The sequence below is a fragment of the Tachysurus fulvidraco genome, chromosome 24, assembly GCF_022655615.1.
Source record: "Tachysurus fulvidraco isolate hzauxx_2018 chromosome 24, HZAU_PFXX_2.0, whole genome shotgun sequence".
NCBI classification, from domain to species: domain Eukaryota; kingdom Metazoa; phylum Chordata; class Actinopteri; order Siluriformes; family Bagridae; genus Tachysurus; species Tachysurus fulvidraco.
Window position 1 is genome coordinate 9,572,828 of NC_062541.1, and position 25,277 is coordinate 9,598,104.

General features: G+C 37.5%; 5 protein-coding genes across 7 annotated transcripts; 2 read left to right on the top strand and 3 right to left on the bottom strand.

The window, feature by feature from the left end:
• Nucleotides 1-3,129: 3,129 nt before the first annotated feature.
• Nucleotides 3,130-4,986, bottom strand: LOC113661435 (forkhead box protein H1-like). The gene is made up of 3 exons (XM_027175649.2): nt 4,394-4,986; nt 4,207-4,302; nt 3,130-4,101 (listed from the first exon to the last, which is right to left on the bottom strand). Exons 1-3 carry the CDS (start codon nt 4,526-4,528, stop codon nt 3,529-3,531), a joined length of 804 nt encoding a protein of 267 aa, XP_027031450.1. The 5' UTR covers nt 4,529-4,986; the 3' UTR covers nt 3,130-3,528.
• On the top strand, nt 4,947-8,050 carry wdyhv1 (WDYHV motif containing 1). Of its 3 annotated transcripts, none has more exons than XM_027175665.2 (6): nt 4,947-4,987; nt 6,339-6,438; nt 6,520-6,570; nt 6,698-6,846; nt 6,939-7,063; nt 7,145-8,050. In XM_027175665.2, the coding sequence occupies exons 1-6, from the start codon at nt 4,962-4,964 to the stop codon at nt 7,246-7,248; spliced, it is 555 nt and encodes a 184-aa protein (XP_027031466.2). In that variant the 5' UTR covers nt 4,947-4,961; the 3' UTR covers nt 7,249-8,050. The 3 variants fall into 3 exon arrangements, with proteins under 3 accessions (XP_027031466.2, XP_047663932.1, XP_047663933.1); XM_047807976.1 differs by lacking the exon at nt 4,947-4,987 and adding an exon at nt 5,416-5,699; XM_047807977.1 differs by lacking the exon at nt 4,947-4,987 and adding an exon at nt 5,708-5,833.
• On the bottom strand, nt 7,726-10,916 carry psma2b (proteasome 20S subunit alpha 2b). Its single transcript, XM_027175658.2, has 8 exons — nt 10,818-10,916; nt 10,321-10,397; nt 9,800-9,932; nt 9,450-9,572; nt 9,196-9,277; nt 9,035-9,108; nt 8,261-8,318; nt 7,726-7,984 (listed from the first exon to the last, which is right to left on the bottom strand). Exons 1-8 carry the CDS (start codon nt 10,856-10,858, stop codon nt 7,868-7,870), a joined length of 705 nt encoding a protein of 234 aa, XP_027031459.1. The 5' UTR covers nt 10,859-10,916; the 3' UTR covers nt 7,726-7,867.
• Nucleotides 10,917-11,056: 140 nt separating this feature from the next.
• zgc:91910 (Zinc finger protein 706-like) lies at nt 11,057-14,426 on the top strand. Its single transcript, XM_027175673.2, has 4 exons — nt 11,057-11,351; nt 13,347-13,490; nt 13,638-13,767; nt 13,878-14,426. Exons 2-3 carry the CDS (start codon nt 13,356-13,358, stop codon nt 13,731-13,733), a joined length of 231 nt encoding a protein of 76 aa, XP_027031474.1. The 5' UTR covers nt 11,057-11,351; nt 13,347-13,355; the 3' UTR covers nt 13,734-13,767; nt 13,878-14,426.
• A 467-nt stretch (nt 14,427-14,893) lies between these two features.
• On the bottom strand, nt 14,894-23,294 carry bmp8a (bone morphogenetic protein 8a). The gene is made up of 7 exons (XM_027175634.2): nt 21,951-23,294; nt 19,939-20,131; nt 19,117-19,265; nt 18,775-18,966; nt 17,939-18,018; nt 16,658-16,768; nt 14,894-15,804 (listed from the first exon to the last, which is right to left on the bottom strand). Exons 1-7 carry the CDS (start codon nt 22,444-22,446, stop codon nt 15,655-15,657), a joined length of 1,371 nt encoding a protein of 456 aa, XP_027031435.1. The 5' UTR covers nt 22,447-23,294; the 3' UTR covers nt 14,894-15,654.
• Nucleotides 23,295-25,277: the final 1,983 nt, after the last annotated feature.

Genomic DNA, 25,277 nt, shown 5'->3' on the forward strand with positions numbered 1-25,277 from the left:
ATTCACTGGGTGCCTCTTATCTAATAAACACTGAAAAACCCTACACAAGATTTTGTGTTCTTATAAAGGATCTTTTTTTATATGCTCACATATACACGCTCTATTAAAATGCAAAGTTCATCCCCAAAGACCATAGTGATGCAGCACTGGAATGTCAGACAAACAGGAAGAGAGTTTTTAAGGAAAACAACCTCAAAAATAGACGTTCATCTTCAGCTGCCACAGCTTTAAGGAAACAGACAACAGGCCTTGGACTGAAATGAAGCCTCAAGGCCTATAACAGGAATAATTTTAAAAGATTGAATGTGCTGTACATCCCTGTCAGAGAGGGCTCACGGAGAAACCTTATTCGGAAGCAAAGAATCTTTCAAGAACCATTTTTTTAGCCTATCTTTAGTTTAGATCACTGAACATTCATCCAAAAGAATTTACAACTAAATGTAAAAAAAAAGGAATCAAAACATGCATCAGTGCATTTGTTTTCACTTTAAATCTGAGACACAGGCTTTGATAATCATCATTCAAATGGCAGTGCTGAGGAAGCCCTGGACAACTCAACATGTCTGTTAATCATTTTTCAGTCCTCTTCTAATTACGAGACATGTGATTTCCTTTCAAGCACAAAACAAGGTCATGCAAACAAAACAACGGCTATGTCAGGGGTTCTCAAACTTTGTAGGTAGGGACTGTTTTCTCTCTAAAATAAATTCAGCTTTTAAATAAAAACAGACCCCTGAGATCAGAGTAATTTTATTACTTTATTTAAATGTGCATAATAATATTTTCTGTTTATTCATTATTATGTTATGATGTAAATAATTGTCTAATCATTAAATATAATTATTAACTAAGGCTGGAAAATGACCATAAATTAATTCAGGCCAGACATAAGATCTCATGGTTCACACTAAATTTGTAAATAAGTGTTAAATCCTTTAACCATTAAATCATTTATAACCTACATGATCTCAGTGATTAGATTTATTTTGTTCTTTAGGTAAGAAACTTAATCTTGAGATTAAGACGTGGGATGACCTACAAAGCATTACTACTACTACTACTACTACTACTACTACTACTACTACTACTACTACTAATAATAATAATAATAATAATAATAATAATAATAATAATAATAATAACAATAATAATAATAATGCTCTGTTATAGTAAAGTGACCTCGCCTTTGACCATCAACCTATCAGAAACGCGAGTAGCAGTGACGTGTATGTTCCGGATGGGGAACGGCTCAAGTCCCAAGGAAGACGTGCACGACGTGACTCTCTGTGTGCGCGAGCAGGACGTGCAGCGATTATTCATCTCAGTGACTAATAAACTAGTTGATATTGGATATGAGTTTTAACGCGTTGCTTTTAATTTCGCTCTTTTTTAAAGAACACTTTGTATCATTAGCAGTAGTGATGTTAAAATAGTTGATAGTTAATTTGAAGGTTTAGCATACATTAGAAAGCAGAAACAGGATATAACTACATTAGGTTATATATCATTTATTTTGTTATACATCATTTATTTGTTATCTATTTTGTTTATTATAATGTTTTATTATAATGTCAACATATTAGATATGTTATTAATTTATTAAATCATGATTTACTTAATCATAATAATAATCATAGTAATAATAATAATAATAATAATAATAATAATAATAATAATAATAATAATAATAATAATATTTTGCAACTAGTGTTGAAAAACATTAAAGCATTTACTTACAAAATGAATTTAACTAAAATAATATGTCTTGTGTGCTCTTCCAGCTCTGACGTAAACACAAAACATACTCACTAACCTAGCCAATGATATCAAAACTCAGATGCCTGAACTTGTCTACAGCAAACTGGGGGTTTTCACAACAATGTAAGAGATGGCCAGCTTCCTAGTGCGATGCTGATTGGTTGCAACTTGCTAAGACACAATACAGCTGTGTTAACATCAGCCTGAGACATTTTTTTTTCTGAGAGAGGACGTGCAGAACTGTGCAAGAACTGTGCATGACCCCAGTGAGATCATTCTTAATGTGCAGTTTGAATCTGAATCACAGAGTAATTCAGGGTTAAACAGGTTTTGAGGGCTTTTTAACAAATAAAAAAACTAGACTATGTTTATTTTATCACTATACATTTTAGTTTGGACCTGAGCACATCATAAAAGATGACTATAAGAAACAAATGTCCTTGCTGTTCTTCTGGCCACTAACATTGTGATCTTTCTGTAACAGTCACATGAACAGTCCTAACTGAATCCATGCCAGGTTGACTCCTACTGGGAGGTGATGTCTCGCAATCTAGTTTGACCATCAGTAATCCTATAAAGCCCAAGAATGTTGTAGGCTGTAGTTGTGAATGCTGATGCTGCCCTGTTTAGCACCTACAGAAAATATCCTGATCAAATCTTCAATCGCAGTAACTACACTGCTGCATGTTACAATGACTTTAAAGTCTTGCTCTATTAACCGTACAAATGAACCAGAGTTGATGTATTCAATAATAGAGACTTAAAAGCACTTTTGTAGGTCACTCTGGATAAGGGCATCTGCCAAAAGCTGTAAATGTAAATGTTTCACCTGCTACCACTAAAGTCTGGTGTGAACATTTTCACTGCTTGTCTACTGATACTTACTGAGCATTGCAATTGTATATATTATAAGGCTAACATTGGAATCCAAAATGAATGGAGCCTGAAATTTACTATTTAGAGTATATTATTTTTGATATTGTCATTTTAAAATATAAGAAATAAATAAGAATTAAGAGAAATAATGAGAAATAAGAATTTTTCAACATCCCATAAATATTCAACAAATGTTTTACATTATTTAAATTCTTGCTGCATTGCTTATGCTCGTTTATTCCCATGTTTATGTTCAATGCTTTATTGAGTTATTATTGAGTTTTCCTTGTAAAGCCTTTTGTTCCTATATTGCTTACTGCCATCCAGCGGCCAAATAAAAGCGTGCAGTAGATGAAGTGTGTTCAACCATGTAAGAATGGTGCAAAAAATTAGAAAATCATCCACAATTGTTCTACAAAACACTGACATGTATGGGACTCGTATAGAGATGTATGCATTGAGATGTGGACAAGTCTGTCCATTGGTCCTTGTGACGTAGTAAATTTTAATAGACTTCACTAAAACATTAATAAAAAATTCGTTTACATTTCCAGCATTTGGCAGATGCTCTTATCCAGAGCAACTTACATTTTCTCTCATTTTTATACAACTGAGCAACTGAGGGCCTTGCTCAGGGACCCAGGAGTGGCAGCCTGGTGGACGTGGGAATCGAACTTACAACCTTTCAGCACCGTAACCACAAGGCTACCACATCACTAAAATCAACCCACTCCACACTGTGTTTTAAGGAAACTTGTAAGGGTTTTCCTACATTTTATTTAGAAAGAAGAAAAAAATATAAGCAGAAATATTTTTTAAAAAAAAGAGTTATATCTATACCTAGATATCTATTCAGTAAAAGTGCAACATTTTAACAAGTCTCAATCTTGTTATTTACCATCTGATATATCTGATCTCTTGTGTGTTTGTTGGACAACTCCACACTTTAGTGAGTAGAGTCTGATCATAAGGAAAGTGTGGTGAATAAACCAGTACATGATGCAGCTCAGGAGATAAATCCATCCTCTGTACAGGCTTCCTCCAGTTGGCTTCCTCTACTGCTCTGTACGTGTAATACAAGTTATCTTGTCCGTTCTCCCGGTCTGAACATGGAAGTGAATCTGCGCTCGTTGTTCTGTTGTAAAATTGATCTGAACTGTAGAGGTTACTGTTGGACGCAGTCTGGATTGGTTGTTGCGCATTGACACTGAGATGATCCTTCTTTAAAAGCGACTCGATTGAAAAAGGGCCGGTAAATTTGATCGGAAGGTCCTCCATCTGGACAGGACAGACTGGTGAAGGGGGGACACGTGGAGGTGCTGGTTTTCTGTCCCATGCGTGTGGCAATCCTGGGAAAAGCTCAGCCATATCACTGAAATGTCTGCGCAGCATCTTCGGGGTGATGTTGCTCTCATCCACTCTCCAAAAGTTCCTCTTGGCATTTGGAAACTCCGGATCAATTGGAACCTGCGATTAGATTAAAACATTGAGTCAGTTTTGATCATTTGAACGAAAACGAAAATGACTGTTTCAAAAAAAAAAACCCAAAAAACCCCAGAAAGACCATTTCACCTTTACAAAGCACTTGTTGGATGACAGACAGACTCTGGTATTGTTTTCGAGACCTTTCTTGTCCCCGGTGACAAACATGCCCAGTTTCTTCATAATCTAAAAAAAACAAAGAAACAATGCTGATTAATCCATGCATTCAAAATGATGACAAAACATTGTTAGGATTAAATCTTGAACCTTATATTACCTGTTTGAAGGTGAGCATCTTATTAGGAGAATCTTGAATAACATACGCAACAAGTCCAATGTATGTTCCCTTGGTGTGTCTTTTATATTTGCGGCCCTCTCCCAGTACAGGCCTGAGATTTCCTGTTTTAGTCATAGCTAAAAAGTCCAAGGCTTACTTGAAATGTAGGACTGAGTTCAGGAGACTGTTGGTACATTTATAAGTCTACCAGCATACCGAGGAACAATAGGTCTGCATTCCACCTTAACTGCAGCTATTACTAAATCTAACGAGGTGTCAATATGTGGGCGGTTCCCAAAACACCCAAACCTGTAACCTGTAAATGAATTTACAAAGTAAGTTCATTTAATTAATTAATTTTGGTGCTTTGCTAGTTTGAAAGAAAAAAACAAAAAACAAACAAACAAACAAACAAAAAAAACCAAATAAAAACTGAGCAAAAAAGTCTCTTTGGTTTGATTTTAAGTACAAAATCAGACCTAAAGACGACTCTAGATTAACAAGATAAAGTTACACATTATGCATCTTTCAGGTAAAACATACTAAAGGAAGGAAAACTGAACTCGTAATGTACCAACCAGGTGTCAAAGAAAGGTACATTTTAGTAAAATTTCTCAGAATGTAAATAAATGACAATTATAAAGTTTGTGATACCAGACCGTGTTACTTATAAATATGTTAAAGCATGCAAAAGCTGTTCAGGGGTTTGGCTGGATAAGAACATTGGATAGTAAGAATAGTGTAATTATTTGTAAAATACGCAGCTAACCGATGAATGAATGATGTTAGTATTCTGTGGTCTTGTAATATCTTAAAAAAGAAATCTGATAGACAAGCTTACAAATGTTCACCAGAAGCAAAGTATTCACTAATACTGTCTTGTCTCATGTAGGGTAAATCATTGTTGGTTGAAAATAAATTTGCATGTTGTATGTGTTGCTATGTGACCATTTAGTAAGATGCTGCTGTTGTCACCTTTTTTAAGGCGATCATTACATTGTTCAGTTAGCACGCAGATTAAACTTGGAATGTGACAGCAATTAGAGCTCGGTACCTTAATATCATCCTGTTTCTTTACGGACTTAAAAAAATGGAACACTATCACTAACTTTAACGAAGAGCGCAGACAGATTAATATTTTCGCTTTAAAAGTATGACACGATAAATGTTTTGGGCAAAATATTTCGATTTTATTTTAATCGAATTGAATTTACCGATACACAGATATGTATGAAGAATGCATTTCTTCAGAATACACAGCTATCACTCTGCCAAGACCGGACTGTGTGTACACGAGCTGTTACTGGTAGGACCGGATGTTTACACACCGCAGCCTCGATAGCGTTTATTAATTTATTTTTATTTGTCTTTAACTTCATTTAGTTTGGAAGAATAATTATGAATTGTGTTTGCGTGTGTGGTAACGCAATGTAAAATAATGTAATGTCTTATATTTTTGTTCCTGGTGTGTTAAAATGTCTTATAACGTCTTATAACGTCTTATACTGTCTTATAATTGTGTTCATTATCACGCATGCTATGTATAGCACCTGTAGAATATGAGGTGGTGGTAAATCAGTCAGTCTTTACCAGTGCATTGTTGTCTTGTGCATTTCTTTTGTAGACGAGGCTTCATCAAAATCTACATTTGCGTTTACTTACTGAAACCAAACCGTAGTTTTCAAACTGATATTAGGATTAAAACACTACGATAAACACTCATTTATAACATTTGCGTATTGTTTAACCAAGGAAGTCGATTTTTCAGTATATCATAAATACAATCATTTGTAAAATGTAGATGATAAATCCTGATTATTGAAGATTCTAACATCATACAAATAAAATGGTGTTGTATTTGTCACAGTCCCCAGACCCACGTGATACTTTAAGAAAGATATGTTTCCATCTGTTATGTCCATTTAAAATGAATTTTCTTCTGCAGTGAAGAGAATGTGTGGAAATTGTGTGAATATATCAAGGCTCAGGAGATGTGTCCATTGGACCAAGTGCATGTAGTCTTCATATCGAATGAAAATAAAACGGTGGGTAAAAAATGATGAGAAAGCAGAGATCTGTGTATTGTGCTCATGGTTTTCATCACGGTTGTGTCCTGTGTAATGCAGATCCCAATTTGGAAGCAGAAATCCAGCAGAGGGAGTGAACCAGTGATATGGGTATAAGGGTTAACTTAATGGATATTGTCTCAAAGCAGCTTTACAGAACATTAGAAACATAGTACAAAAAGTTTCATATTATCCAAATATTAATATTCCATGTATTATAATATGTGGTGTGTTTTAGGATTATCATGTCATATTACTGCACATGAACCCACAAGCACAGAGTTTTGTGTATGACCTGGACACCACCCTCCCATTCCCGTGTCCTTCAGACATGTACTTAAGGGAAGCATTTCGATCTGATGACTCAATAAAACCACAATTTCGGAGGTAAGTTATAGAATTTTTTTTTTTCTTTTCTAACTTTGATTAAAATGTCCAGTTGACAGACAGCTGTGCATTTGGATCTGTTATGTTTTTAGGAAGATGCGAGTCATACCAGCTGTCACCTACTTAAAGAAGTTCGCTTCAGATAGATCTCATATGAAGCATTCTAACGGGACATGGCGTATGCCCCCACCACCCTATCCTTGCATAGAAACAACAGGTAAACCCTTTACCTCTTTGCTTGCTTTGCATTTTATTTGCTTCTTCTTCTCTCTAACAGCTCATGAATCTGATTCTGTAGAGTCCAAAATGAACCTGGATGACTTTATCAGCATGGACACCAGTGTGGGATTAGGAAACGTGTATAAGCTTCCTGAATTTGTGCAACACTTTGGAGCTAAATGATGCATTTTGGACATCAGAAAATAAACCATATTAAAGTTGTACTGAAATGTAGAAGACGAATTAGGATTGTTGAAGTGCAGGATAATAATGAGTGAAATCAATGGACAATGCATGAACATTTTGGATTCTGTCTCTACCCCAATACTCGCAGCACAATGAAAACAAATTGCTTACTGTTTACGGTTTCATTAAATCGAAGAAAAAAAGTCCTTGAAGCCACTGGAGACTATTTTTTGTCATGAAATGTATTATTTTGTAATCGTTAATACTAATTTATATTCTTTGAGTAAAATTGCTCACTTTTTAAATTTGCTTTTGTTGTAGCCAGGTCTATAAGTGAAGAAAGTGTTACATACTGCTGTTTTTGTTGTTGTAGGTTACCATTAAGAGCCATTTATCTTCACAATAGCTGTAATTGTTTTGTAAATGGTTTGTCACCTACTGCATTTTTCCTAAAGCAAAGCAGCATTAAAGACAGTCGTTTTAGTTGATTTATTGATGGTCTGTTCTGGTACAAAGGAGAGGAGTAGATATACAAATAATAAAAATGCTTACTCAGAATTATAGAGACAATGGGGGGAAAAAACCCAGCACGTTTGTATTGTATAGCTGCATTTAATTATGCAATCGCTGCAAGATAATCCTTCACTTCAGCAGGTGAAAGTCTGCGAAATCCAGCTTCATTACAGATGCCCACTTCAATGTTATCTTCTGTCATCTGTCCTTCAAAACTTTCCTGTTGAAACAGACATGAGAGAGAATAAATGATTTGCTGATACAAATAAAAGGACCAAAATTTAAATTTCTCCTTCTTAAATTATGTAAATAAATGCCTGTGTCTGAGTTAAGCTCGAAACCAACTCTGAATTATAAACTGCTCCTGAAAATCTACTTTACTGATGCTCGATAAAGATTAGTCTCATGAATGGTATATAAACTTAAGTAAATGCACTAGAAGTTTGATCGGTGATGTTTGTTACAACCGCAAATAAAAAGTCAAACTGTAACACACCTTCAAGGTCAAGATGGCTGTGTGTATGGCATCCTCGAGTTCCAGGTCCTCATTGTATCTGGAATGAAAGAAATTTCAACAGTTCTTCGTGTGACTATTTTGTACAAGATTATTCCCTCTTTAAATTGCATTTTCAGCACGAACACGGCGCAAAGGAGCATTACATGGGGTTGTCTGGATTCGGCTCATGCATGTAACACAGATTACACGGATATACACTGTATGTACAATCTCCTGCGGACCTCTTGTTTTTTCCTCTGCAGTGTCTCGAGGATTAGCCTTTTAAAGAGTGTATGTATGTAGAATCAATAGTGAACAAGGGAAAAAGTGACTTAAAAATCAACACACTGGAGAAATAATCACACACAGTGAATTTAGATTGTGATATTTTACAGTTAATGTAATCTAAGCAATTATAAGGGAGTGGTTTGAACAATGTTTAAACTTTGTCATTTACAAAAAACCTAAATCACACTGAGTAAAAAGGAAATATAATGAATGTGCTTTTTATTTTATTTTTTTCCATCCACTTTTCTGTAGTTTTCTGGTCTTGAAGTTTTCACCTGTTCACCAGTCAGAAAAGAAGTAAAAGCTTGAGTGCTCTCCCTGCAAGTAGCACAGGACTTTAATTCCATACAAAGCCCATTGGGTTTTTTTTTTATTTATTTTTTTAAAAAGACCTGTAATGGTAAGCGCACACTATAGTTTTGGTCCAAACAGTGGACATTTTGTGGTTGTTATTAAAACCAAAATGAGCTTAACTGGCTCTATTACCTTTTTTCAAGAAAGGTTTTTCCGTTCACATAGTTTTTTCCCATCGCTGTGGCTTTCCAGGCAAAGTACGCACCCTGTGAGAACAGCAGATTCAAGTTATGCTTTTGGAAAAATATGGAATGAAAAAAAAATAAATAAACAGATTATATTATTTGTCTTACTGAAGGATCTGACTGAAAGAGATACGGTCTGTCCTCATCCCAACCAGCAATGAGCAGGGACACTCCGAATGGACGTACACCTCTACATACACAAATACATCAGTGCCAAAAAAAAAGGAATAAAAACAGGTAAATATTCACCAATTCTGGCCAGTCATTTGTAGAAGTGCTGATTCACATAAAACTGGGCAACACACCCCTATTATCTGCCTTAAATAAACTATGACTAATTTTAAGCAGCACATTGAACTTACCCTGACTGTGTATATTCCTGCATGACCGATGCCACCCTCTGCACTAGCTGGCCTGTAGGAATAGGTTCTTGGTAAACCAGGAAGTACTGCTGAGCCAGTTTCCTAGCTCTCCTGACAAGGACCCTTTCAAGAAAACACCAACACAAAACATGAAACTACCGGAGTTGATGAGCAGGACACATGATTTTGAGCCAAAGATAATGTTTTTTTTCCACTCTTACTCTCCAGATGTCTCATACAACACAGTAATAAATAAAACTGGTTAACTATAATTGACTAAATTATTTTTTCCCCACTGTTAATAAACTGATAATATTTTTAATAAACAGAGAACTGTAATTAATGCATACCTGTAGTCTGGACCCATGCCACTGTAGACCATGCCAATGTTTTTAGTTATCGGTTCGACTTTATGAACACTTTGCTCATCATAAAGGATAGATTTTTGCTTTTTCTCTGTCGCCAGCACCACACCATTGGAGGCTAAAGAGTGGGGAAAAGTTGGACATCAGCATCTGCACTGCATTATGTTTAATCATAACTATGTTATCCTGGTCAGGCAGGAAGTGGTAGCCTAATTAGTAACCTTGTGGTTAAGGTGTTGGGCTTACAATTGGAAGGTTGTGAGTTTGATTCCCACATCAACCAAGCTGCCACTGCTGGGCCCCTGAACAAGGCCCTTAACCCTCAATTGCTCAGTTGTATAAATTGAGATAAACTATAAGTCACTCTGGATTAAGGGCGTCAGCTAAATGCTAAAAATGTACAATTGTAAATTATGTGAGGCAGGAGTTAGGGGTACTGAGTGCAACACGTCACATCCTACCAAAAGGGCCACAGATTAAAGTAAACTTTATTATGATTTACTTACCTTTAATTCCTACAGAAGGTGCACCAGCTGCTACAGCTGCCAAGGCATATTCAATCTGTACCAGTTTCCCAGAAGGGCTGTGGAGAGAAAAGCAGTTTCCACACAATCAGGAATGAATGAATAAGTAAGTAAGTAAGTAAGTAAGTAAGTAAATAAATAAATAATACTTTAAGCCACACATTTAACCCCAGTGTAGCTCATTTAATGCTTTTCTTTTTTATTAGCCTTATTAACGTTTATGAAACATAACAGCAGATGAAACCAACAAGCTTTTATAACAAATAAACAGATACAATATTTGGTTTATCCACTATTTCGGTTCCTTTCGGTTTCTAGTCATTTAGTGTGAAGCTACATAGCGTGACAAAGCAGCTCTCACTCACTCACAGATAAACACAACACAGCTCTTACACAACTAGTACTTACACCTTTACACTTGCAGTTAGAGTAATTTAAACACCTATGAACCATAAAACGTAATTAAACCAACACTTTACCTAAATGTAGTGAGAGAGAAACTATATCCGCGCTCTGCCATTTTTATAATTTCCTCCGGTGTGAAGACGTCCGCTAACAACTTCCGGGTGAAGTTCACGCTTTCGACAAAATAAAACGTGTGCCTGTATAACATAATTGTTTCCTCGTGTGCGTTCTTTAATTGGAATCGAATTCTATTTAATTGATTAAATGTAATTTAATCCAAACGGGTCACATTTTACATGTTGGTGAAAAATAAGAAAAAAAAAATACAAAAGACACAAAGCCGAAAAAAATATTTACTAGTAAAACGTTATGGATACATAATTGTCCTGGATGTATCTCATAGAAACCGTCTACACGCATAGTAGTTTTAATTTTAACTTTTACGTTTCGTACATATAAGTTTATTTTAGTGTACTAACGTTAAAAGGAGACTCGTCGGTGACTTTTATTTTGTTGAGTTCCTGAGCGGAAGTTGGATGTGAGTTCTCAGCGCTCCTTCTACTCCTCCTCGTCTTCCCTCCCAGAGGCTCGCCTTCTGAAACGCCAAGGTATTGTTGTTAGGGAAAGTGTTCAAATTAATATTATTTAGTAATTCGTGTGCTTTGAAAATGCGTTAATATATTAATATATTCGTGGTATTATTGGCACCGAATTTAGGGAAAATCTGAAACGAGAACTGGATGAAGTAACTCAAGCGGGATTGTAATGTCGGGCGAGGAGGAAAGATGGCTCACCAGCTAGCCGAAGCTAATGCTAAGCTAACGCTATGCTAACATCATAACCGGCTTAAAAGGGCAGCTAGGTCCGATAGATAACACGCACAGATTGAGGATTATTCATCCACACTCAGGTTTTAGACGCTTGGAAACTGTTTTTAGGGAGATATATATATATATATATTTTTCAGATGTATTTATCGTCTCTTGTGTTTCAGTACAAGGCAGAGCGTCGAGCTACAATATTAATGCTACAATGTTAATTACCTGAGACGTTTTTACCTGTACAATAAATTCACTGTTTTTACTTAAACCACACTCCAACTCTTCGGTTATTAGACTTGAGCGTGTGAGTTAATATGCTAGCTATCTGTTGAGCTTTTTATTGGTGAGCATCAGTCATTGTTGACACTGTAAAAGACCCAAATGTTTAGTGGAATTAAACCGTCAGTTCATATTTTACTCTAAATTTCAGTGATTTTTTATAACAATAATAATAATAACAACAATAATTGTTGTTGTTATTATTAAATAGAAATGGAATAATAGTGGGTTAGCAGAGATAATTGGAGGAAACTACACCTCTGCACTGTAGTGAGTTCTGATGAACACAAGTCTTCTTAATTTCTGGCTGATGTGAGATGATATTAATACCGATCCGTTCTTACAGTTTGTTTTCCATCACATTGTTTCTCACACTATCATGTTGCTGATTGGATGTTAATTTATTCTCCACCAGTTGATTTAAATTTCCACTTTTGTTCTTTCCTTCATTAATAATTTATCTTTGTTTTTTATTCATCAACACCTTGTATCATTAAGCGTTCATCCAGCTCCGCCTCCCACTAATTGTAACCACTGAAACACATTTATTCACTTATCATGGGGCTTGAAACCCAATCCTATGATGAACAACCCAGAGCCTTAACCACTTGAGCTGCTAATGCCCCAAAACTACTAATTATCTTTACTTTATATTACTCTAGATTTTACTCTGTTTTGGTTGGGCTATTAATAATATTTTTAAGTTATTTTATCTTTCCATCGTCTTCCAATCTGTACAAGACCTTATCTTTTGTTGGCTCAGCAGAATGAGTTAATGTGATGCATATTAGGTGTTATTAAGCATGATGCTATATATTTGCCCCGTCACTCATTTTACTGAATCAGAATCAGATTTATTGGCCAGGTTTGTTGACACAAGGAATTTGGTTCCAGCAGTTTGTGACTCTCAAAGCTACAGACATAAATAACACTATACTATACAAGAAAACAGTGCAGACGATGAGATACAATATAGACAGAATGAGTATAAAATAAGAATATAGAATAAATAAAATCTATAAAATATGAATATAGAATATGAAAGCCAGTTATGTACATAAAGTGTGGGAGTGCAAATAGTATTGTGCAATATTACGCTTTTTGTGCAATATACAGCAGCAGTAGTGTGTAATATACAGATGATTTGATGATTGACAGTCCTGATAATGCAGTACTTATGATAAGAAGCAGTGAATATAATTATGGTGAGTTGTTGATTAGGGTGATTGCGTGGGGAAAGAAACTGTTCCTGTGTCTGGCAGTTTTAGTAAGAAAAGCAAAAATATGTTTGATCACGTGTTGGGTGATGTTGAATGTTATTAGTTTGTTTGTGTGTGTAAGTAACACTGTATAAGTCACATGATTCTCTTGTTGATGTTTATTGATTGAGAGAATTGTGTTACTCCTTAAAAAATCTTTCCCACTAAGAGTTGGGATGACTTTTCTGTAACTAGCTGTTTTTTTGTGTTATTACTATTTGTTAACTACATCTGGCATTTACAGGCAAAGGCAATGGCTCGCGGCCAGCAGAAGATTCAGTCGCAGCAGAAGAACGCCAAAAAGGCAGCAGAGAAGAAAAAGTCGCAGGGAGCAGATCAGAAAACGGCTGCCAAAGCAGCACTTGTCCACACATGTCCTGTGTGCAGGGTGGGTCCATATGGATATCAGACGTATAACAAAACAGCATCCATTGTTTGTTGTTTATTATTTGTTTGTTTATTAAATGATTGTTGCTTACTCTGCTATTGGAAGGTGCTGTGTAATGACCTGTGACCATTTCGTTCTCCTTAATAGACACAGATGCCAGACCCCAAGACTTTTAAGCAGCATTTTGAGAGCAAACACCCCAAGTCTCCTATGCCCCCTGAGCTGGCAGATGTGCAGGCATAAACAACACTGGGAGCTACCAGAATCTGCATCTGGGGTAAGACAACAGTACAGCTGATATATGAAAACATATGAAGTTCAAATGAAAGCTTGTCTTATGTTGTGCATGTGTGGTCATTGTTCTTCATGGTATACACTCTTTCACAGACCCTGAGAAGAAATGATGTGATTCAGCTTGGCCAACTGATTCTACTTCTAGAAACAGACTTTGAATTCGATGCGACAGAGGACACTTAATGATGGACTAAAGCACACCAGCACCCTTTGATTTTATATTTTTATATGTATTACCCTTTGTTTGGGCATACCCTCAGTTTTAGTGTGCCGTACCAGCCTCGTTATCACCTCCTGTCAAAACCTACAGTGTTTATCCACGACAATTATTTCTTTCCTGTTGCAAATTTTCACTTTAAGACTCATAATTAATGAGATGAGTAATAGTTCATTGGTGCATACAGCTCAGAAATGCTTTGTAAACATGAGCCATGATAGGAATTGCATCACTGTGTGAAGTAACAATGTTGGCCAGGATTGGATGATTGAATTAGATGAGTTCAGTTGGGGGAAATTGTCCTGATAATTAAACAAACCCTCTTGTAAAGTTCTATGGGTGTTAAATAGAGCCTCTGAAACTGCTTAATGTGTGCTTAATTTTCAATTTTTTGCTAAGGTTTTCAATAAATGTGTAAGCATATAGTCACTGTGTCATTGTGGTCACCTCTGAGCTGTGTAGTGGTGCATTTGGAATAACTTGGAGATAATTAGGGAAATGAATTGCATGTTAAATATGGATTTGTACAATTTTTTGGATAGAGACAGATCAAGTTTTCTTTAAGCTTGTTGAATACATTATATCATGTTATTAGACATGATAACAGCTTTTCACAACTTGAGTTCCCTGCCATGTTTGTCACACTGGATGGTTTTCTGAACACAAATGAACCCAAGCCCTTGTAAACTAAGTATTTATTTATTTACTCCCCGGTGGCAGTGTAATTTAGTCAAGACACTAACACTAGTATAATCTGCATCTGGGAAACTGGCCTCACATTATTGAACAATTTCCTGCTGCAGCATGGGAACGTCTACAACATGCTTTATCATGATGGAGTGAAGTGTGTTGCAGATCCCAGTAAAGGGAAACTATCAAGCCTGTAGCAGAATTTGAGAAATATATTTTGTTTATTCACTGCAATGCAATCTGCAAACAGCTGGCAGTATAAGACAGAGAGAACGCTCACAATATCTGAATGGACTGATGAAGATTTCACACACACACACACACACACACACACAAATGGAGATGCTTTTTGTATTCCTTCTTTAGGGCACTGACATCCAGGGAAAGGAATCAGTAGACAGGCCAATAGAAAATATGTTGTTTTGATTTGTTCATCTGTCATGTCAAAGTATGTTTTAAAGAATAGCTTCTGTTTCTTATAAAGAATAAGTAGTGTTGTAATTTAGCATACAGTCCATGGTATGGAAAAGGAAAAACTTCTTTACTGGCCCTATCCTGTCCGTGTTATTTTGCACATTATATTAATATAAAACTCATTTAATTCCAGCAACAAAATACACCACATGCACACGTAATCATCTAACTCAGCTGAGTGCTAGCAAGACATTCCACACAATTAAATATACTATTACACTCACCTGTATGCTTGAGAGTCATAATGTTAGGATGAGGAAACCATAATCGATATAAATTTACATTACATCTGTTTTCATTAAACTGGAATTCCTGATTATTTTCTAAATTCTTACAAACCACCATATTGCATCTTTTAGCTTTTATCAATAGCTTATTGTTACACAAGGAAAAACATGTACATATATATATAAAAGATCATTTTGAAACAAGAATCGTGTTTGCTAGAAATAGTGCAGTAGGGGGACAGTGGCAGACAGAGACACGTGTTCACAGGCAGCCACAAGTCTTAACTACCATGTTTCGATGTTTCTTGAGTATTACGTTGTTGTTGTCGTCGTAGAATAGCACAGAGATGGAGCTGAGTTTGGTTGGTGCACAGCAGGCTTTGGGAACCTCGTCAGGTTTTATAAGATGAACCTGAGATAAACAACAAGGAGTCACTTCAATTCATCTGATGTGACCAGTTTAAACATTTAATCCATTGACCTGCTGAACTCATCCGACATGGAACACACTTTGACATGGAACAGTGTTTCCAGTTGGATAACACATTTCATGACGTAGATGTTTACTGCTTGATTTTTACATCCATTTCAGTTTTGCTTTTTTGTCATCAGGATGTTCTAACTCCCAAAAAAATGTATAACAAATCACGACTCCATGTCACATTTCCAACTACTGCCTTTGGGCAGAAATCTACAATCCAATTTTCACCAGGAGGTGGGGATATGACATCATGCAAACATGGTGCTTTAACACTGTCAAAGTATTATAAGGCTCTGACTGACTGGAGAGCTTAAGACAGCAGACCTGAACAGGCTGGTTATCATATACTCTGACATATCATTATGCAAACTCAGGATCTCTTGATGACAGGGTGAATGCTTAGACGGTTGCACCACTGGGGAGCAGATTCTGTCAGTGCATCAATTTTACCAAGTGTCTGTGCATGCAGAGACAGGTATGTGATCACCTGTGTTAGTCACATAACCTGTCAAATCATTCTGTTATTAGCCTGGAAAACAGGTTAGCACCTTCCAGCGTCTCACATTCCACTCTTAATTTTAAAGCTCTAGACTCTCCAGTTCTTCTGAAGGAAATATCATATAATAGTAAACTTTAGAAAATGGCATCATTACAAACAGAGCATATACATATGGACCTACTGCATTACTTCCTGTAATTGCTAATGTGCCTGCTCAGAAAGAAAAGATGACGGAGACCGCCTGGTCTTACAGTGAAAAAGAGGCTTGATGTTAAAAGTACTAACCACAAGCTGGATCAAGGCATGATTAGTAGCATTCATACAGGATCCAAGAGGATAATCACATTCTCCGTCACAATAATATGCTGAGTAACCTGGAGGAGCTAAAACCCAATCCTGAAAGGAAAACAAACACAAAAACACAACACACTTTAACATTTACACCTGCTTTATTCATGCACTTATCCAATCATCCAATCATGTGGCAACCGCACAGTGCTTCATATATGCAGATACTGGTCAAGTGCTTCAGTTAATCCTCATATCAAACATCAGATTGGAGAAAATATACAACTTCAACCATGCGTTTTTCAGTAGCTGGACAATTTGAAGATTAAAAAAGTGTCAAATAATGTTTTCCCATCTTGCAATGTCTAGTGTTGCTGACTCTGTTCCCAATGAAGCCATAGAAGCTAATGTCTTCTGTTTTAGCCCATTCATCTCAAGGTTTGATTCATTGATGGTTGATGATAATTTTCTTCTCACCACATTTCTAAAGTGATGAGTTAAGTTACCGTGGCCTTCATGTTGGTTCACAAAAACTGTCTATTCTCATCTCATCTCAAGCTGTCTCATTAACGAGGCACTTCCGGCCAGACAACCGATGTTTTTCACGTTTGTTTGTTTTGTTTTTGTTTGTTTGTTTTTTGTTTTGTTTCTCGGGCCGGCCATGACTGAGGTGCCCTTGAGCAAGGCACCGAAACCCCCCAACTGCTCCCCGGGCATCGCAGCATAAATGGCTGCCCGCTGCTCCAGGTGTGTGTTCACGGTGTGTGTTCACGGTGTGTGTGTGTGTGTGTGCGTGTGTGTGTGTTTGTGGGTGTGTGTGTGTTCACTGCTGTGTGTGCACTTTGGATGCAGAGAACAAATTAAACGCAGAGAACAAATTCTGAGTATGGGTCACCATAATTAGTTGTATGTCACGACACTTATTATTGTCACTTATTTCTGTGTGAATCCTAGAAGATTAGACGTCTCTACGTTACTCAGCTAGCTTGTGTGGCACTAACACGTATCCAACACCACAGTCACACTAAGTCTGAGTCACATGATAAGCTGATTAGATAAAGCGGTTGCATGAACGAGCAGATGTTCAGTTGTTCCTATAAAGTTCCGGTGTATGTATATAAATCATAGCTCTCAAATAAAAAAGTGTGCAATATATTTTAAGAACTAATGCAGCAAACGTTGCATTTGTTTCAAAAGCAGCAATATAATGACTGAAATTGCAAAAACATAAATATAAATTAAAAAATTCAAAATATTTTTTGGGTGTAGTGTCTTTACCTTCCATCCCAAGTCACTGAAGCTGACATATAGCTCATGCTTCTTACAGGCCTGTCGCCCATTACTCACAGGAGTTTGGTCTGAAATAAATAAAAAAAAAGAGAGAATCTAATTTGTGTGTAGATTATAATGACTGAGTATGTGGCCCAGCATTGTTTAGCTGTTGGATAATGTTGCTGGTAATGTTGACGGTTCTTCAGTGTAAGACACCATATAATCTTGGAAGATGTGCTTCTATTTTGAAAACCGAGTGCACACCACTCTAATTCAGTCATACTTTATTAAAAGATTGATATTTATTGCAAAGTCAGAAACTACAGAAAAAGGCTAATCAAATCTGTTGGCTTTAATGATCAATTCCAGAGGAAAAGAGGAAAAGTAATGGTCACTTTACATTACTTTACTTTGCACACTATCATTTATTTACCTTATATAGAATATAGAATCTGCCCTGTATATATCTAAATTCTATATTACATACTCATCTGTATTCCATCTGTTTTTAGTTTTATTTTGTTTATCTTTATTGGCATTAATATCTACATTTACAAATTTAGATTTATTTTTTATTCTTTTTATTTATCTTCATCTTTATTGTACCTACATTTTTATTTGTGTTTACTTCCACTATAAGGAACAGCCATAAAACACATTTTACTACGTCATACTGAGTATGTTTATGAATATGACAAATAAAATTTGAATTTGATTTTAATGCATCATATTATCATATTTCTGACTGCAATCTCTCCTAAAATTGAACGTCTCAACTCATCATTTATTAAATATGTGTCAGCCCTACACACTATATCTTAAATATATTCAATTGCCCTTACCGAATAAACCTGGTCTGTTTGGGTGAGGCAGGTCATTTTTGGGTTTTTTCCTGCGCTGTGTGTTGTGTCTGAGAGCACGAGGTGGGCGGCAGGGGGCTTGGCTGGCTCTGAAGAATGTCACCATGAAAGGCTGTTTGGAACGCGGCCCTCTGCGGCCCACCAAACCCACCCAGCTGGCAGATAATGAGCGGTCTGAGAGAGGAAAAGAGCACAGTGAAGATATAAACAGATATCACTATTTTTAACTAGCATTTAACATGAATACAAGCATCCCAGTGACAATAACACCTCAATTACTTGAATATTTTTTCTTATTGGGATTGTGCCTAATGAAATTCTCACCGTCCTCCATTTCCACATACAGTCGGATGCCCATGTTGCTCCGCGGTTGTAGGAGCCAGTGGTTGCTGGCAGATGTTACATCGAAGGCCAGCCAGCCCTCTTGCCCTGCTGGAACTGACTGCATGTCCAACAAAACTAGCTCAGGTTCCCTAAAATCACCCAGCAAATTCAGGTTTCAAAGTTTTTAACAACAAACAGTAACGACAATTGTTACAATTTTACAAAAGAATTTAGCATCCCATATTTTTGGGTTTCTTTTTGTCCTTCTGGTCAATATGAACATTCTAAGTAGTTTCATAATACTGTGTAAGAAGTGTTTCTTCAACAACATTTTGTCCATCTTGGGGAAATCTGGGGGAAAGAAAACTTCCTCTGTTAAAGGTTTAAAGAGCAAAACCCTATAAACATTCACATAATATTAACCATAAAGGATTCATTTTTTCTTAGTGTAGTATCTTCAGATTTCAGACCTTGAGGTTATTTCAGGATTATTATAAGAAGTACATTTAAAATTCTTGTAGAAGCCTTAAATGTCTTCAGTTAGAAAATGATGAGGAAACATTAAGCCATTTTTTGAAAGGTGGGAGGAAACTACAGTAGGAGAAAAACCCATTTGGATTAAGGAGAACATTAAACATTAAAGCTCCATTAAACAGAAATCAGAGCTCAGGATCAAACTTCGGACCCTTCAAATGATGAAATTCTCAAAAACATATACAGTATACATATAATAAAAAATAAATCAGAAATTTCTAAAAGTACTGATAAGATACTAAGCTGTCTAAAGAATCACATGCATTGTGAAATAGTTTAGTGTGTGACCTGTGTCTTTTTTCCCTCTGGATCTCGTAGACGGAGATATGGAGGGTACGGTTAGCTCTCTGACCCATAGTCAGTGTTTTATAGATGCGGAACTCTGCAGCAGTGACTGTCTCTCCTTGAGGAAGTGGCGTCAGATCAAAACGAAACTCCTTCCAGTAGGGCTGTGGGTGGAAAAGATCTCTCTCATGCTCCACTGAAGGACAGAAAGAGAGCAAGAGCAGAGAGTTACTGAGAGCTCACAATATCCTGGCTGCCCATATGCTGATCTAGAAGATGATGGTGCAGAAAGAAAGACGGAGCTAAAGTGAAGGGTGTAAAAGGGAGGAAAAGAAGATCATGAACTGTATTGACTATACAGAAGAAAAGGAAAAGGCAGAGGTGTTGGAAGAGTAAGTATCCTTCATAAAGGAGTGTTTGGGATGATGAGAGGATAAAGAGAGTACGAGATGAACATTTGTCCTTGTAGAGGCCTGTGGACCAGACTAACACCCATGGCTATGGCTGCACTATAGGGTAATTAGAGGCTCTGTGGGGCCGGCTGCTACTCAACACACAACCACTAATTACAGCCCTGTAGTATATTTTTAGAGGAGTGCATAACATTATTTTCATTTTCCTCTCCCTCCTTCTCTTTCTGCCTAGCAATGGAGCCTGTAATTCTACACAGCTGTGCGTGTTCTGCATCATCATATGCCTCCTGGCCTTCACCCGAACTGCATACAGGATCACACTCACTGTTTTGTGTGTTCACACTCATCATAGTCCCTTTTAGTAAGTGCTGAGGACAGATTAATAGTACAGCAGCAAATCTATTACTGAACATATGCTGCACACTAACAAGAGAACACGGATATCCTCCCATGAAGAAGACACAGGAGAGAGATAAAGGGAGGAGGCCACTGAGAACATCATGGCTAATTGCAATTTTGAGACAGATAAGCGTCGTCTCGCCGACGAGACAGGAAGAGATACTAGAAAGATAATGTGAATTCTCGGTGAAATAAAACACCGATCGTACCTCTCACAATAGTGAATTGTGCCAAATCTACCACAGTATTGCCTTGCAATTCATTACATTTATTTATCTTGAAAAGCATAATGTGCACTTACATTAATGATGTAATGATGAAATGCAAGACAAATTAATAAAGACAACCAAAAGACAAAAAAATAAAAACATAACTCTAGCGGTGTAACATCATCTCACCCTCATATTTAGATCAAGCCTGAAGTCCCTAAACTGCTGAGTTGAATTCAAGTCCTTAATGGGGACTTGAATTCAAACAAAATCTAAGTTCTCCGTTGTAAGGAAGTCCAAGTAGGAAATTGTAACCTAAACAAATATGCCAGCATTTCCAACCTAATCTCAACGCACCACATTTGTAGTGTTTGGCTGAATACCACAAAAAGAATTCAACACAACAGATTTTGCTGTGCTGAATGAAGAACAGAAAGATGTAGGGGTAGATGCTGCTTTCCCTAACAACTGCCCTTAGGCTCCCATTACGAGTGAGTAAATTGGGTTTCCAGTATATTCTTAGTACAGGGAAATATGTTGAAATTATTGCCAGTGGTTTTATGCATTATTCATACACTATTCTACATTCTTAGAAAGTTGATCTTTGAATAGTTTGAATAGACTTAAGTCTCAGACTACGGTTGCGTAACTCAAAGCAGGGATAATTAGTTTTAAAATCCTTCCCGGTATTAAAAGGAAGCTTGCTTTAAGCAGGTGTGTAGACCGCTGTACTGGTACAACATTCCCTGGTCAGAATGAAGCTGACGAGTGTCAGAGCTAAAGATCAAGAACAGCTTCAAGTAAAGAAGATTTTATTGTAATTTAAACCATATAGATCTGGTGCAGCACACAGTAAAATGAAACAGCATTCCTCCAGGACTATGGTGTTGCATAAAACACATAATTACAAGAAACAATACAGAAATAAATACACTACACAGTACTAGATTACGTGCAAGACAGAACAGTACATAGTATTTGATTTGTCACTCACCCAGGTTGACGAAGCTCATGACGGTATCTGCCTCACTTACCACCGTGCCAAGTGGTGGTGTGTGTGTGCTTAGAGTGGGCAGTGCAGCATGGCTGACAGTCTCAGGTATGAACCCCACAACTGGGCCTTCATCCCCTTCTGCTGACACAGCATGGTACAGGTCCAGCATAAAGAGCGGTGCAGATGATGGAGGACGCAGAGGCGGGTGTGGACGAGGCCGTCCTGGGAGTCCAAGGATGGACAGAATCTCCTTTTGCATCTCTTTCTTTTCACGGCCACTTAGCTTGCGGAAGCTCGAGTGTACCATCCCCTCCATTTGGCCACAGACACACACAATCATGCACAATATTGTCAATATCCAGAGCCAATGTACACCTGTGATTCTGTTCCCACAGTAAGCTGTCCTCCTTCTGCCATGGTGTGGGGACACATCGCAGCCCAAGCGTTTCCATTTTCCTGAAACTACATTGTCTTGAATAACAGCCTGGTCATCCATCGGCGTTGAGATTTATTTTTTAGGAAGTATTAAAATCTTGAAAATTTAATGTACTTTGTTTTAGACAGCTTCAGCAAACAATGCTGTTTAAATGTCTCAGACTGTCTTTCACCTGTGTTCAAGTGTAACAGTCCTCCTGTGAGTTCTTCAAGACTGAACAAAGTTCCTTCCCTCTATCTGTGTATCTTTTCTAGCCTCTTGTCTGTGTGTCCTTTCTCTTGACTGTTATCTCCAGAATAAACCTGGCTTCCTCTCCGTCTCATGTAATATCTTGTTTACTTATGGAGCGTGACAGTGAAAACACACCACAGCAGGAGCAACACAGTCTGGCAGCTAAAAGGAAACCAAACAGTTTCTTAAGACGTTCCACTACTTTGAAGTGTGACTTTAAAATAGCCAGAATAAAGCTAAGTAAAGAGCAGGTGCTGAGTAAAAACTGAGGCAAAATGGGAAGTTAATGTGTAGGGTACAGCAAATAAATCATTAAAGCAACTCTAATGACGCACCAGAAAGTCTTCAAAGAGTCCACAAACACAACACCTTCCCTTTTTTTTGGATGAGTTACAGCTTGATCCAATAAGGTCCCGTGAACTCAAAAGAAATAATTCAGATCCAAAGAAGTCAGAAATATTTGGTTGATGGACAAATTCACACCAGCTTTCCTTTACATTTGGGTTGTAATCCACAGTTAAAACTGCTCATGCTTCCTGAAGTTTCCTTTTGAAGAAGATGAATAAAAAATAAATAATTTTCCCAAAACTAGCCACAACTGCAGGCACTGACTCTTAAAGCAGACGTAGAGCAATAACAGCCTCTGGCCTTTTGCACTGACTGTATAATCTGAATATGAGACTTCCTTCTCTTCGCAAGATGTAGTGAGGGAGTTTCCCAAATGACTGAATCCTCCTCCCTCTCTCAGCCACTACAGTGCTTCCTCCATTCACTATCATCTGTTTCATCTTTTACACACACCCAAAATTTGTCCAGTCACGCGAGGATGCAACGATGTGACTTGGTCAAATGTTCATCTTAATATTAAAAAATTTATATTAAAACTTAATTGTCCACAATTAAAACAAATACATCATTTTATTAGATGTAGCTCTTCTATCAGTTTAAAGCCAGCTTGACTGATTGTCTAACAGGTGTCTATATAAAGCCTATATAAAGCCATAAATAGCTCCCTTACAGACAAACCAGGGAATGAACATAAAGCTAATTCTAGAGAATTGAAATTCACGGGGGTGGGGGGTGGGGGTGGGGGGGGATTGGTGTTTTAATGGTTTCGATTCCCCCCTCTGCCTCGTGTGTGTGGAGTTTCCATGTTCTCCCCGTGCCTCGGGGGTTTCCTCCAGGTACTCCGGTTTCCTCCCCCAGTCAAAGACATGCATGGTAGGTTGATTGGCATCTCTGAAAAATTTGTCCGTAGTGTGTGAGCGTGTGTGTGTGAGTGAATGAGCGTGTGTGTGCCCTGCGATGGGTTGGCACTCTGTCCAGGGTGTATCCTGCCTTGATGCCCGATGACGCCTGAGATAGGCACAGGCCTGGGATTTGAACTCACAACTAGTTTACTAGGTTGTGAAAAGCTAGTGAAACTAGGCTACTAGTTTTCTTCTGGTCCTAACTATTCTTTGTGTCCTGTTTTTTAATAACATCAAACTGCCCAGGGACAACAGATAAAAATTAGCCAGTTGGCTAAATCTGACAACCATGAATACTGATTTTGATTATTCACTCACAGTCATTAGTTGCTTTATCCTGGTCAGGGTGACATGGGATCTAGAGCCTATTCTGGGAACAGGCTTGAAGCAGGAGGATATCCTGGAGCACCATCACACACTCATTCACAGGGCAGTTTGTCTTACCCAATACATCCACTGGTATGTGTTTTAGGAAGTGGGACGAAACCCAAACATATACAGGAGAACACGGACTGCAGCTCCACAAACAATAGCCAGAGCTCAAAAAGATTGAAACCTGGAGCTGGGAAGTTGTAACATTACCAGTCACGCCATTTTGTCATGCATACTCTCCCTGTTAATTACTGACAGTATTCAAACAGTATTCATGTGTTTGATTTATTGCATGTGCTGCATTTTCTTCTTTTCTTAAAAATAAACCTCGGAAAACTGAAGTTTAAATTCACTTTAAAACCCTGTAATTCTTTTAACGCAGTTCGTCTCATGCAGCAGTGCCTGCCCTGCTGTGGTGGACGATACGCCACAGGAACGGGGGACTTCTGCGGACGGTATGAAGATGTGACTGAGGTGAAGTGCTACATGCTACAGGAGCTGCTCTGGGTGATGAGGACACTGTTTGAAGGGAAAGGATGTGAGTGGGTTTAAATATTTGTACATAACCCCAGACACACAGCTGCAGTGTGCAGAATGAAGCATCACCCCTCCCTAACCCCATCCGCTCCATCCAACCACTGAACCTATACACAGTCCAATCCAAACACACACACACATGCCAAGGGCTTACACACACATCAGAAACAAAGGTTCTTTATGTTCTGTAGTGTGGAGCTCCTTTGAAACTTTTTAGTAATTGCATGGATATAATCTGTGTAAACCCATCCTGTTTGAAGCTTTAATTGGACTTAATCTTTATCTTTTTGGAAAGGTAATTACTCTCAGCTTCTAATTATCATGAAATTTCCTATGGTATGTAGAGGTCTGCACACACACACACACACACACACACGGGCATGCATGCAAACCCACGCACACACAAATCTATCCCTTTAACTTTAAATTCAATAACCACAAAGAAACATTATGAATCTTTTAGTTTGGAAATTGAAGCAGTAGTTTTTTTTTAATATAAAA